The following is a 13242-nucleotide window of genomic DNA, read 5'->3' as shown; positions in this document are numbered from 1 at the left end:
CTATTAAAATTATTATGTTAAAAATTAATGATCAATGGTTTAACATTTTTATTATAAGAAGATACACATGATTTTAAAACCATATGAGTAAAAAATATCATTTAATAATAAAATAAATAAATAAATATATATATATATATATATTAAACACTATATACCATAAGAATACATAAATATTTTAATATTAAAACTTTCAATGAATTTTCAAGAACATTTATAAATTATAAACTTATTAAAGATTTCAGATTGAAAATTTTGTTATCGATGATTTAAATATTTTGTTATAAAACGATATGAATGATCATAGAACCGTATGATTATAAATTCTTATTTAATAAATAACTATACAAAATATACTATTCCTAGAAAAATAGGTTGGTCCATCTTAACTTATATTACACTTTTTATTAAACTAACTATCGAATTGATAAATAACGTACCAAAAAATGTTTTGCACTTTCCTTAAATAAAAGCTACGAAATTACCTAATATGATTAACGTATATATGAAAATTAATTATAATGAATAATAAATATTTGATAACAATTTTTGTATCTTAGTTCTTTTTTTAATTTTATATTATTAAAATATATTTAAAAATCACATTAAATATATAATAAAAACATTTATAATTTTTTTTATATGTTATATTTTGAATTTTTCAAAACGTCTATAAATTATTAGAAATTTGAAGATCCCCACTCTGAAAATTTTGTGATCAATAGATTATTTTTTTTGTCATAATAAATTACAAATGATCATAAAATTGTATTAATATGAACTTTTATTTAATATTATAAGAAGATACAAATTATTTTAAAACCATATGAGTAAAAAATATCATTTAATAATAAAACATATATATTTATATATATATATATATAGATTATACTATATACCATAAGATTACATAAATATTTTAATATTAAAACTTTCAATGAATTTTCAAAAACATTTATAAATTATAAACTAATTAAAGATTTCACATTGAAAATTTTGTTATCGATGATTTAAATATTCAGTTATAAAATGATATGAATGATCATAGAACTGTATGATTATAAATTTTCATTTAATAAATGACTATATAAAATATACTATTCTTAGAAAAATAGATTGGTCCATCTTGACTTACATTATATTTTGTATTAAACTAACTATCGAATTGATAAATAATCTACCAAAATTTTTTTTGCACTTTCCTTAATTAGAAGCTACGGAATTACCTAATATGATTAACGTATATATGAAAATTAATTATTATGAATAATAAATATTTGATAACAATTTTGGTATCTTAGTTCTTTTTTTTTAATTTTATATTATTGAAAGATATTAAAAAATCACATTAAATATATAATAAAAACATTTATATTTTTTCTTATATGTTATATTTGAATTTTTCAAAACGTCTATATATTATTAGAAATTTGAATATTGCCACTCTGAAAATTTTGTGATCAATAGATTATTTTTTTGTTATAATAAGTTACAAATGATCATAAAATATAACGCATATGAATTTTTATTTAATAAATATTCAAACTAAATAATATATATATATATATATATAAACACTAATTATTTAAAACAACAAGATTGGCTGATCAATTTAGTCGTCCAGTTGAAATCTTTCAAAAGTATGTGAAAGACTAAAGTCAAAGTAAATATGGATTTAGAATAGTAGTTATATTTTACTAAACAAATACCGAAAAAAACCGAACCGAACCGAAACCAACCCGATATCCGGATTGAACACCCGTAATCCAAATGAAGCCAAACTATTGTTTCATTCTCCAAAATATAATAAAAATAATAACTTAATCCCGCGCAAGGCGCGGATCTTATCCTAGTGATTTCATTATTCCTAGAGAAGACTTTGATCTATACCTTTTAAAATAGATTTACATTTTTTTCCGTTATTACTCCAATAAAAATTTTAAGCAGAAAGAATGTATCGAATGAGGTATGTTGTGCTTATTAAATATTTTGGTTATAACCCTCGATTCTTTTTTTTTTTTTAATTTAACATCTGCTCTTATTCAAAACATTATATAAAAAAGCAACTCTAAAACTACCGAACTTGAGGCAAGAAAAAAAATTAAAAAAATATCACCACTCTTCGATTCAACTTTCAAATAATTCAACTTTCAAATAGAAGAATTGTGTTTAAACCTAAAAGCCATTAGAATTGACTTAGATCGAATAAAATACACAAAAATGAATTTATTACGTATATATAATTAAATAAAATAGTTTGAATACAAAAACTAATATTACTTTTTTTATTGAGAATATATATTAATACGCACAAAGTACGGATCCACACTAGTATCCTCTTAAGCCAGCCTAAGCCCATGCCTATATGGTTACTATATCCTCTAACAAGTGGTTAGAAGTATCTCTTTCTTATTAATGGAGAAGCAATTTGAAAAAATAACCTTTGAAATGTAAATTGTTTACAAGGATGCCATGCTGAGGTGGCACTCTCACAATAAATTTCAGCCTAAATAATTATATCGCCTTTCTTTACTAGACTATTTACAAGATATGTCACTGTCATTCAACCCACATCCCCTTAAAAATAATTTCAGTCGTATATAAAAACTGCAAGTAATAAATAGATTAACAATTAAAAAGATTTTATGGTAAGAAACACTTAAAACATCGTTAAAAATAGAACAGCTATAGATACCATAGAAGAACATAAAAACATTTCTTAATCCCACATACGAAAAAGCGTAATCTTGGCGTACGAGTTATAACAGAGCTTCACTGACTTCACCTTTTTTCCTGCAAATATAATGAAAACGTACATAAGAGTTTTGAAACAAGCACCAATTGTAAATAGAGAAGAACATTGAACCATTACATTTGGACATCTCAATAGTTTAGAATACAGTATATGAAGAACATTAAACTCTTTCTCAGAGCTCCTAAATTGTTTAGTTCTACCATAGTGAATACCATTTCATGTGTCTGCATGTTCCAATATTTTTAGTTTTTTTTTGTGTACCATATGTTTTTAGTTGTTTTATATACTATGTTCATGTGTGTCCATACGGCATGTTCCAATGTTTTTTTTATGTTTTCCGGTTGTAATATAACCGAAGAACCCAATTGAATTAAAATTATAATGTAATTGGCTGCCCTTCGGTTTTAACATAACCGACTGTTATTGTGATGAAATATTATGTACGACAGTCAAGATGTTCATGTCTTCAATTTGGCAAATTACACAGTTACGTGATTACAATAAGTTTTTCCATTTCAAGAGTTTAGGAAATCAAATACTATGCATTAACTATATATATCTATATATATATACACTTTGTGTACACTGCAATCAATTATATTTGACAATAACATTTTTTGTTTCCTAAATTTAGCCGAAACGCCTAAGTTACTATAATATGATGGACTAATATACGGCTCAAATTAATGTCCTATGCCTTTATGACGAGATTAATACAAAGAGTGATTGTCAAGGTAAATCCCATGATTAATGGGCGTAAATATTCACAATTCTCTGTAGTGGTTTCTACAACCTATATAAACGAAGCACATATGTATGTGTAGTCATTCCCTATGCCAGACTCAAAGTATTTTGTGCTTCTTAAAAGTCCTATACTAAAATGGCTGGGATTAACCTCATCTCTGATTTGAAGCCTTTTATGTTTATGTAAACAATATTCTTCTGCGGATGGTGAAAGTATTGAGATGTTTTTGGTCGATTCTAGAGTAGGTTATAAAGTATATAGGATGATGTTTATGTATACGTTTTCTATATTATACTGCTTCCCATTAAGGTGCTTAGATAGGTTTTTGTTTTTGTTCTTCCTATTTGTAAGGTGCTTTGATAAGTTTTTGTTTTTATTTAACAAGGAGACAAGATTCATGGAACCATGAAAACAGTTTTACTTTCGGTTGCTTTTAAGATACTAAAGTGTTTACTTTTACCATCAGGAGTAATTCATTCGTTGTTGATCCCCTTTTCTCAATCGTATGTGAGAGATGACCAATTTTTTTGTTTCTAGATTTATTTCCATACAGATTTTGGAAATAATTTGTTTTTCGTTTTCAATATTATAGGGCCACTAAAATGACCAAAACCCATCAAATAATATCAAACCAACAAAGGTTTATCATCCCATTTATTTTGCTTAACTGTAAATATCATATAATGAATAAAGTTTACAAGCAAGAGTTTATAAACTAGACTTTGTTAGACATCGCAAAAAACAGGAAAAAACATGCTAACAAATTAGGATTGGGAAATTCGAAGCCGTTTAGCTAAACTAGCCAAAAGGACATAAGGTGCTTAAAAGCTTTCCTGGTCTTGCGAGCAGATATAGTGTTTCTGACATTTCTGTCAACACGCTTGAAGAGATCGGATGTTGTTTCCACCTGATTCTTGAAGATTCTGTTGTTTCTTTCAGCCCAGATGTTGTAGATGATAGCTTGGACTGCAATGCTTCTTAGAATTCGAAGAGACTTACTTGAAGAGGATGAGGTCCAAGCAAGTAAATCCAACCAAGAATCAAATTGTTGGCTAGAATCGGAGAACTTGAGAAGCATCATCTTCCAAATGTCCTTGGTATAGGAACAGTCGATAAAAAGATGGTCCCCTGTTTCATCTGAGTTTAAACAGAGGCAGCATGAGGTTGGTGTGAGCATACCCCACGAAGCCAGTCTACTCCGGGTGGGGAGCCTATCTTGAACTGCAACCCACATGGTGAAAGCGTGCTTTGGTATATGACCCTTAAACCAGACCGCCTTATACCAGCTGCGATTCGCTTGAGTTTCTCTCAAAATATTCCAGGTTTTCGAGGAAGAGAAGATGTTAGCCTTCTCTCCTTGAATTGTCCACGAGTAAACATCAGTGCCTGCATCAATAGAGGGTGCAGGAATTGTTGTCAAGTAGGTATGGAGATTCAGCGCCGGCTGGGATCTAGGATGAGGGAGACACCAGCGCTGATCACTAGAAGCTTTAGACACAACCGCAGAGAGGTGAATTCTCAAATCGCGTGGGCCCGAGATCCCCAGAGAATCGATCAGCGGCCCTAGGGGTGTCCACGAGTCAAACCAAAAACTAGCCGAGCGACCGTCATGTACAGTACACGTGAGGAAAGGTCTTGCTAGAGCTCTCAATTCCAAAAGGGACTTCCAGTGCCAGGAATCTTGCACGTGTTCAGAAAGAGACCAGAAACTTGCGGTGCGTAGATGGTAATGTTTGTGCCATGCTACCCACAGGGAACCTCCTTCCGCAAAGAGGAGCCAGATGAGTCTAAGACATAGGGTTTTGTTCCAGGTTTCGAAGCGACGCAAGCCTAGACCACCTTCCCTCTTTGGTAAGCAACAAGTAGCCCATGAGACCTTAGAAAAGGCTGGGCCCTCTATTTGTCCGGACCAGAGGAATTTGGAGCAAAGAGACTCAATTTTCTTGATACACCCCTTTGGGAGAATGAATGTTTGTATCCAGAAAACCACTGTTCCCGAAATGACTGATTTGATGAGCTCTAATCTTCCTGCGAAAGAAAGATTTTTTGCAGACCAAGCATTAAAATTTCTGGCAATCTTATCCAGCAGCATAGAGTATTCTGAAACCTTCAATCGACGGTGCATAAGCGGAAGGCCCAAGTAGCGGATTGGGAGAGAGCCAATGGGGAGACCGTAGCTAAGAATAGCAACTGTTTCTTGTTGGTTCAGACCCGCAGTAAAGATTTCTGACTTGCTCTGATTTATCATCCCATTTAACTTTTGCAACATTTCTGATCAAAATTAAATAAATCAAGAAAATGTTATGTTCATGGAAATTAAAATGGCAATTCAAATATGTTTCTCATTATTACACACTACATTCGTATGATTGTATAATACGTATTACTACAATTTTCAATGTTACAATTAACATGTGCGTTCTCTTTATTTAGGGATAAACGAAAATTTAGTTGTATTTTTACCAACTAATGTATATCAAAATTGGTTGCAATATCCAAGAAATGTAAAAAAAAACTGTTTAAACCAAAAAATGTAAATTATAAGATATTATTATCATTATAACTTTATTCTGCGCAAGGCGCAGGTCTCTACCTAGTATCTGTATATCTTCTAACAAGCGATCATAGGGCCCGACTTAACATTATTACAAGTCTTAGGGTAAAATGTTTTTTTCTACCATTTAAGATTTATATTATTTGATGTATAAAATATTTTTAAAATTTAATCAGTAATGTTTTGTATATTTTGTGATGAAAATATATTATATTTTTCATAGGGCCGATCATAGGGCCAACTTAACATTATTACAAGTTTTAGGGCAAAATGTCTTTTTCAATTTTATTTATTATATTTTTTGTATAAAAATATAGATTTCTAAAAAAACTGGACTCCTTAACTACTAATATACGGAAAACATGGACTTGGATCCGGAGCGGTTGCACCGTTGGTCCATAGCCTGCCCTGAAAGCGCCTACCAAGTGGCTAGAACACTAGTGGTTGCATGGATAATTTCGGATTCTTCAAAACTGAAATTTGAAAGAATTTGTCTACTCTGAAACATCAATTACACCATCCAACTTCAGCATCAACTTGATTGCAAGCTTATTTTCTGATTCTTTAAGAATTAAATTTGATCGTTAAATAGTGCTCTCCCCTATCACGATACATACACAAAGCAGCATCATTCGCCTCCTGGAAACCAAATGTGAGATTATTGTTCATTCATTTGTTTAATCAAGATATATTAAGAAACATAAGCATGTACACGTGCTTTATCTGAACTTGCTTTCAAAACAATGTTTGGCTCTAGGAGGAAGCTTATGAAAACAATCACGGATGACTTGATGAGATTGGGACTGAATCCTTTTATGTATTAGACATGACAGATTTGGTCCTTCATTTATTTAGCAAAGCAAATAAACCAAGTAAACGCTGTGTTATAGTTTGATAGAAGATAGCAAGGAACCAAAATCAAACTTGAAAAAAATGTGATGATTCCAACATAATCAATCAAGAAGAACAAAATCTAGATAATAAAAAGTCCTTTGGGTGCCTTTCAACACAGATGGAAGTCACGAGAGTAGAGTTTAGAAGAGATACTCAAATAACCAATCTTAGAATAATAAATCTAATGGTCTGGTCTGTGTTTAAAATAGCGACGCCTAGGCGAGCCTAGGCGTGAGGCGAGGTCAAAACTGGGTTTCTCGCCTTGAGGACCTGAGGCGAGGCTAATTCATGAGGCGCACGCCTCTTCACGCCTTGCACGCCTTGCACGCCTCAACGTCTCAACGCCTCAACGACTTGTAGTTAACGGTAAGATTATTATTTCTAATTTATTTGCCTACTTAAAACAAGCAATTATGATTAATATAAAATATTTAGTTTCTTTTTATGTTTCCAAAAAAACATTCACCTAAAATCTAATTTAATGACTTAACATTTTGATATATGGTCACGCTTGACGCTTCTCTTTCTTTTACGTCTGTCTTGTTCTGAGACAAGAGTCTCTAAATCTTCTGCTTCTTCTTTCTGCTCTCTTTCTCCTAATCTCCCACTCTTCTCTTATCACCATGTCAACTCCTTCTAAACAACTTGATCCAGCACACAAATATGCAACACCTGATCCTAAGAAGTATGGCTGTTTTCATTGTAACTTTTGTGGTAAAATCACAAATGGTGGAGTCTCACGTGCTAAACATCATCTGGCTGGAGGCTACAATGACGTAACTCTCTGTCCCAAGGTTCCAGATCACGTGAATGAAGAAGTTAAAACTTTCTTGAAAGGCAAGCAAGATGCAGTGAAAGCCAAAGCCAGTGTCCGAATGATGGAACCAGCCTTTGGTTATGATGATGAAGAAGATGACGTTTACCCAACTCAGCCTAACTTGAAGAAGCGTAAGGGTCCTATGGACAGGTTTGTTGCTCCAACTCCCCCTGATGTCTTGAAAGGAAGAAAAGATAGAAAAGAAGTTTTTGGAGGAGTATCTGATAAAGAAAGTAGAGACAAAGCTTGTAGAGCTATTGAGAGATGGTTCATAGATGCTGGAATTCCTTTCTATGCTATTACTTATGACAGTTTCAAAGAGGTGTGTGAGCTTATAGGGCAATATGGTTCTGGTTTTAAACCACCAAGCATGTATGAACTGCGAGTGCCTCTCTTGAAAAAAGAAGTGGAAGAAGCTGAGAAACAGTTGGTGGAATACAAAGCTGATTGGGTTGCTAAAGGTTGTTCAATCATGTCGGACGGATGGCGCGATTCAGTGGTTCAAAAAGACATCATCAACTTCCTTGTCAACTCTCCAAAAGGATCTGTTTTTCTGAAATCAGTTGATGTTTCAGAGGTTGTGAAAGATGCAAATCTGCTCTTTAACATGCTTGACAATGTGGTGGATGAAGTTGGAGAGTCTAACGTCGTCCAACTTGTTACTGACAATGCCTCAAATTATATTAAAGCTGGTATGTTTTTATTTCTATTCAATCTTATAGTTTCTGTTTTTTAGTTCTCTTGTTGCTAATCTGATAATATTTTGCTTATTCGCAGGGAAACTTCTAATGGCTAAGAGACCACATCTATATTGGTCTCCTTGTGCAGCACACTGCCTTGATCTCATGCTAGAAGATATAGGTCAGATTCCTTCAATTAAAGCTGCAATAAAAAGCAGCATCTTCATGAATGGCTACATCTACACTCGTCCGACTATGGTAAATACGATGAGAAGATTCACAGGCGGTGGAAATTTACATAGACCAGCAGTCACTCGGTTTGCAACGTCATTCATCACACTTTCATCGTACTACCGCCAGAAGAACAACTTGAGGAAGTTTGTAAATTCTCAAGAGTGGATTGATTCAAAGTGGTCAAAGGAATTAGGAGCAAAGAAGGTGAAGCAGATTATTATGCAGGACAGCTTCTGGAGAAATATTCTTTATGCACTAGGCTTGACTACCCCGTTAGTTAAAGTTCTTCGACTGGTAGATGGAGAGAAAAAACCAGCTATGGGGTACATTTATGAAGCAATGGACAGGGCTAAGGAAACCATTGCACAAACCTTCAACCATAGAGAAGATCAGTACCAGCGTGTCTTTGAAATAATAGATGAGCGATGGAACTGTCAACTCCACCAGCCGTTGCATGCTGCTGGTCACTTTCTGAATCCTGAATTTCAGTACAAAGGACCTGAGGTGAATTGTGAAGAAGTTATGAAAGGTTTATACGACGCCATTGGGAGGCTGGTTCCTAAAGTTACAACTCAAGATGTGATACTTAAGGAGCTAGAACAATTTAAGAATGCTTCTGGACTGTTTGGCCATCCCATGGCGATAAGACAAAGGGCAACAAAGGCGCCAGCAGAGTGGTGGTGGTCTTATGGAGCATCTACTCCAACACTTCGGGACTTTGCGGTTAAGGTTCTTAGTCTCACGTGTAGTGCAACCGGTTGTGAGAGGAATTGGAGCGTGTTTCAGCATCTCCATACTAAGAAAAGGAATCGTTTGACTCAAGAACGGTTGAACAGCATGGTCTTTGTTAAGTACAACCGAGCTCTGAAACGCCGTTACGATTTGAAAGACACGATTGATCCTGTCCTTTTAGATGAAATTGATGACTGTAACGAGTGGCTAGTAGGAAGAATGGAAGGAGATGATTCTGATGAGCATGTTGATCTAGTGTATGGAGATGATGATCTCACATGGGAAATGGTTAGCAGAGCTTCTGGAGCTGAGGAGCCTAGTTACCCTACTAGAGGATCTTTAAGTAGGAGTGAAAAAGGAAAGAATTCAGCTGCAAGCTCAACTCCAAGCCAAAGAGCTTCCCAAAGGCCATCATCATCATCATCTCCATTGGTGTTGATTGATGAGGATGATGAGAATGAAATTGAAGAAGATGTTGGAGATGTGGGGAATGTGTTAGCGGAAGAGGATCAGTACAATCAGTACGAGAACTTTCAGGAGTTGGACTTTCAGATTTGAAGTTTGTTTCTGAGTTTATTTGTTTCTGAGTTTATTTTTATGACTTTGTTTTGAAGACTGAAGTTCTGTTTGTTTCTGTTTGTTTCTGAGTTTTATGATGACGTTTTTTTTTACTCAGTTATTTTTTCTATAAGATTTGAACGTTTAATTGCATGTTTTATGTTTAGTTTTATACAGATATGATTATTTTTAATTTTAATGGTTTAGGATAAACATGAATGTATAAATATGAACAGATAACTACTAATCTTGCTTGTATTGTGTAGGTGGTGCGTCAAATCCTCAAGGCGAGCCTAGGCGATCGCTATAGCTAGAGGCGAGATTGACCTCTTCCTCGCCTCATGCTCTGAGGCGCTATTTTAACCACAGGGTCTGGTTGGGAAGCTTCAGCCATCTTTGCAATCGCATCATGAATGATACGGCTCTTTCTAGAGTAGAACTTGAATTCTTCAAGCGCCAATGCTTCCCATTCCTCCTCAAGACTCTTCTTATCCTCTGATGAAAGCCTACTCCAACCTTTTTTAGCAACAAGACCATCCATACCGAAACGAGTTACTGACTCAACAAGTGAAACAGACCCTTGCTTTGGCTCAACAAGCTTCAACACAGCAGGCTCAACTCCAATGGCATTAGCCGTGATACCATCATGATCTTTCCAAACAAACTTTGACAAACGAAAAGCCTCAAGATCGTGAGATTTAGAAAACACCAACTCTTCTCCTTTCTTCTTCTCTTTTCCAAGATTGCTGTCAAACTTCTTCTTTAAGCCCCTGATCTTCTCCAAGAACTGGATTTTGGTAGGATTAAAACTGACAGATTTCTTCAGGAGCTCATATAAAGCGTTCTTGTCATCAAAAGGGTTTGACCCAGTTTCGAATTGGTAGTCGATAATCCCTTGTAAAATAACAATCTCGTCTTCCTCGGTCCAAACTCTCTGGAAATAGTTTTTCTTAGTGTCCCTCTTTGCTTCTCCTTCATCTGTCTCAATAGATGGCTGCTTCTTCGAGGAAGCTTCAACCACCTTTCTGCTGGAATCTGCTGGAGGTTCCACAACTGGATTCGGGACAGGGGGATCAGTTTCTTCATCTCCCGACGAGGAAGAGGAATCTTCGTAGCTGGAAGAAACAGTTGCTACTTCCGACAAAGAGTTTGCCGTGGTCTTGGGCTTAGAGGAAGTCTCAACAATTTTGGAATCTGCGACCGACTCGGTTTCGGATTCAGAATCGGTTTCTTCTTCCGAGGAAGATGTACTCTTTTTGTTGTCGCCGTCTCCTGAAAGTGAAACCCTCTTAACCCTCTTCGCTTCTTCTCCTTCATCTGTCTCACTAGAGCGCTTCTTGGAAGTTTCAACCTTGTTCGAATCTGCGGGAGGTGGCTTGGTGACTGGAGACGAAGAGTTTGCCCTTGTCTTGGAAGTTTCACCCTTTTTGGAATCGGTTTCTTCTTCTTCTTCAGACGACAAAGAGTTTTCAACGGAATCTTCGTCGCTTGCAGACGCACTCTGCTGATCTTGGAGATGTTCGACAGTCATCACTTTTTCTTTTGTTTTCTTCTTCCGATTTTTGAGAGGTGTCACTTGTGAGTGAGTTTTGTTTGGCTTCATCGTTTCCTCTCTTTTTTATAGAAAGAAAACACAACAAATTTAAAACGTCTCTTGGTTTTCCATTGTATTTTAATTTTACTATTTTTATTTTCTGAACTATGTCTCTTGGATTTCCATTATCGTTTAGCCTGCCTTCATTTTATTATATGAAAAATTCTTACCCCAAGAAGAAAAAAAAGAAAGAAAAATACTATAATAAATATCAAAAAGTTTGAACTAATCAGAATATTAATATAAAGAATTTCTGTAAACAAAAGTTTATAAATACATGATGCATCGTTATTATACACTAGGGCCGGGCCCGCCCTACAGGCGGGATAAAAATTAGAAAATAATTTAAATAATTAAAATAAATATTTAATATAAATTTTTATTAATTAAAAATATACATATTAAATCAACCATGCTATCTCGAAAATTTAGATATGATTTCTAAGATAATATTACTTGTTATTTTTAAAAATATGATTTTTTTGTGGTTAAAAGTTTTAAAATGATTTTTCTTTTGTTAAGTAATCTATGTTTTAATTACATTAAGAATTGAATGTGGCATTACATTATTTATTGTGATTTTCTGGAGTTGGATGACCATAAATAAACCCGTGAAAAGCAAACTAACTTGTAAATATAAATTAGGAAAATATAGATGAGAAAAATATTGGGGTAATGTATGATTATTCTATATCTTGTTTGTGTGGTTTTTATGTAAGCTTTTGCAAGATTATTATATATTAACTTTTATGTTTTTTAAAATAATGTTAGGATATGTAGTGATTACGTATGAGATATATGTGGTGTTCTTATTGTATGTTTTCTGATAATTAGTAATCCATAATTGGTTGGTCAATTGTGTGTTGCTATAATTATTGAATGACTATTATAGTAGATAGCTTAGTTAAAGCTTCATGAGATTAAGGTACCCCGTGGTTTGGGTACATTGTCATTCAGTTTGACTAATTCACTTTTAACAATTGTTTCTGAAGTTTGAAATTTTTATGGTGTATTTTGTATATCTTTTTTTTTTACAAAATGGATACTTGTTTTGGGTTTTTAGAACATTATATGTTTTTAGAACAATTGTTTATATGTTATCATGTCTGAATTGAATTTGTGGTTGTTGTGAGCAATTTTTAATCATGTGAAACATTAAGTTAAACTCCATTGCGAGATCAATTGTGGGGCATAATTATGTTTAACGGAATGTTTTTATTAAAAAGAATTTCAATTTATTTATGGATGTTCAGAAAGTGTTTTCTAACCTTCTCAACTCTTTGAAAACTCATGGATGAGTTTACAACTGTTCTCCACTTCTCTTATATGCTTCCTACTCGATAAAAAATCGTGACATGTAATATAAGTTTATTCTCTCTTAAAAAAATCTTACAAAACTGATTAAACTTTTCTAAACACATTGACCAAAAATACATATCTTAAAACAAACACTCAAAGATCACTTTTTAATGCTTGAGAAGCCTATTTGCTTGAGAAGCCTATTGGCTTCCTTGAAACCATGAAAGTAAGCCCCATGAATTGTAGAGTAGTGGGTTATATATGTTGCTTCCCATGCAAACATGGCTTGAAGCTCATAAACCTTGGCTTGATCATGTAACTGACCCTACCACCCTTCTTGTTCACCCTTGGCAATGGCTCAGCCATGGTGTCTAGGTCAT

The 13242-nt window shown here is 33.8% G+C and overlaps 2 protein-coding genes across 3 annotated transcripts; one reads left to right on the top strand and one right to left on the bottom strand.

The window, feature by feature from the left end:
- Positions 1-6918: 6918 nt before the first annotated feature.
- Positions 6919-11628, bottom strand: LOC106422387 (probable transcription factor At1g44810). The gene is made up of 2 exons (XM_048776957.1): positions 10345-11628; positions 6919-7140 (listed from the first exon to the last, which is right to left on the bottom strand). Exons 1-2 carry the CDS (start codon positions 11570-11572, stop codon positions 7130-7132), a joined length of 1239 nt encoding a protein of 412 aa, XP_048632914.1. The 5' UTR covers positions 11573-11628; the 3' UTR covers positions 6919-7129.
- LOC125575425 lies at positions 7147-10122 on the top strand. Of its 2 annotated transcripts, XM_048776956.1 has the most exons (3): positions 7147-7314; positions 7603-8457; positions 8543-10122. In XM_048776956.1, the coding sequence occupies exons 2-3, from the start codon at positions 7824-7826 to the stop codon at positions 9967-9969; spliced, it is 2061 nt and encodes a 686-aa protein (XP_048632913.1). In that variant the 5' UTR covers positions 7147-7314; positions 7603-7823; the 3' UTR covers positions 9970-10122. The 2 variants fall into 2 exon arrangements, with proteins under 2 accessions (XP_048632913.1, XP_048632912.1); XM_048776955.1 differs by having other exon boundaries at positions 7147-8457.
- Positions 11629-13242: the final 1614 nt, after the last annotated feature.

The sequence above is a fragment of the Brassica napus genome, chromosome A3, assembly GCF_020379485.1.
Source record: "Brassica napus cultivar Da-Ae chromosome A3, Da-Ae, whole genome shotgun sequence".
NCBI lineage: Eukaryota > Viridiplantae > Streptophyta > Magnoliopsida > Brassicales > Brassicaceae > Brassica > Brassica napus.
Note: the sequence above shows the minus strand (reverse complement) of the source record. Positions and strands in the feature narration are given on the sequence as shown.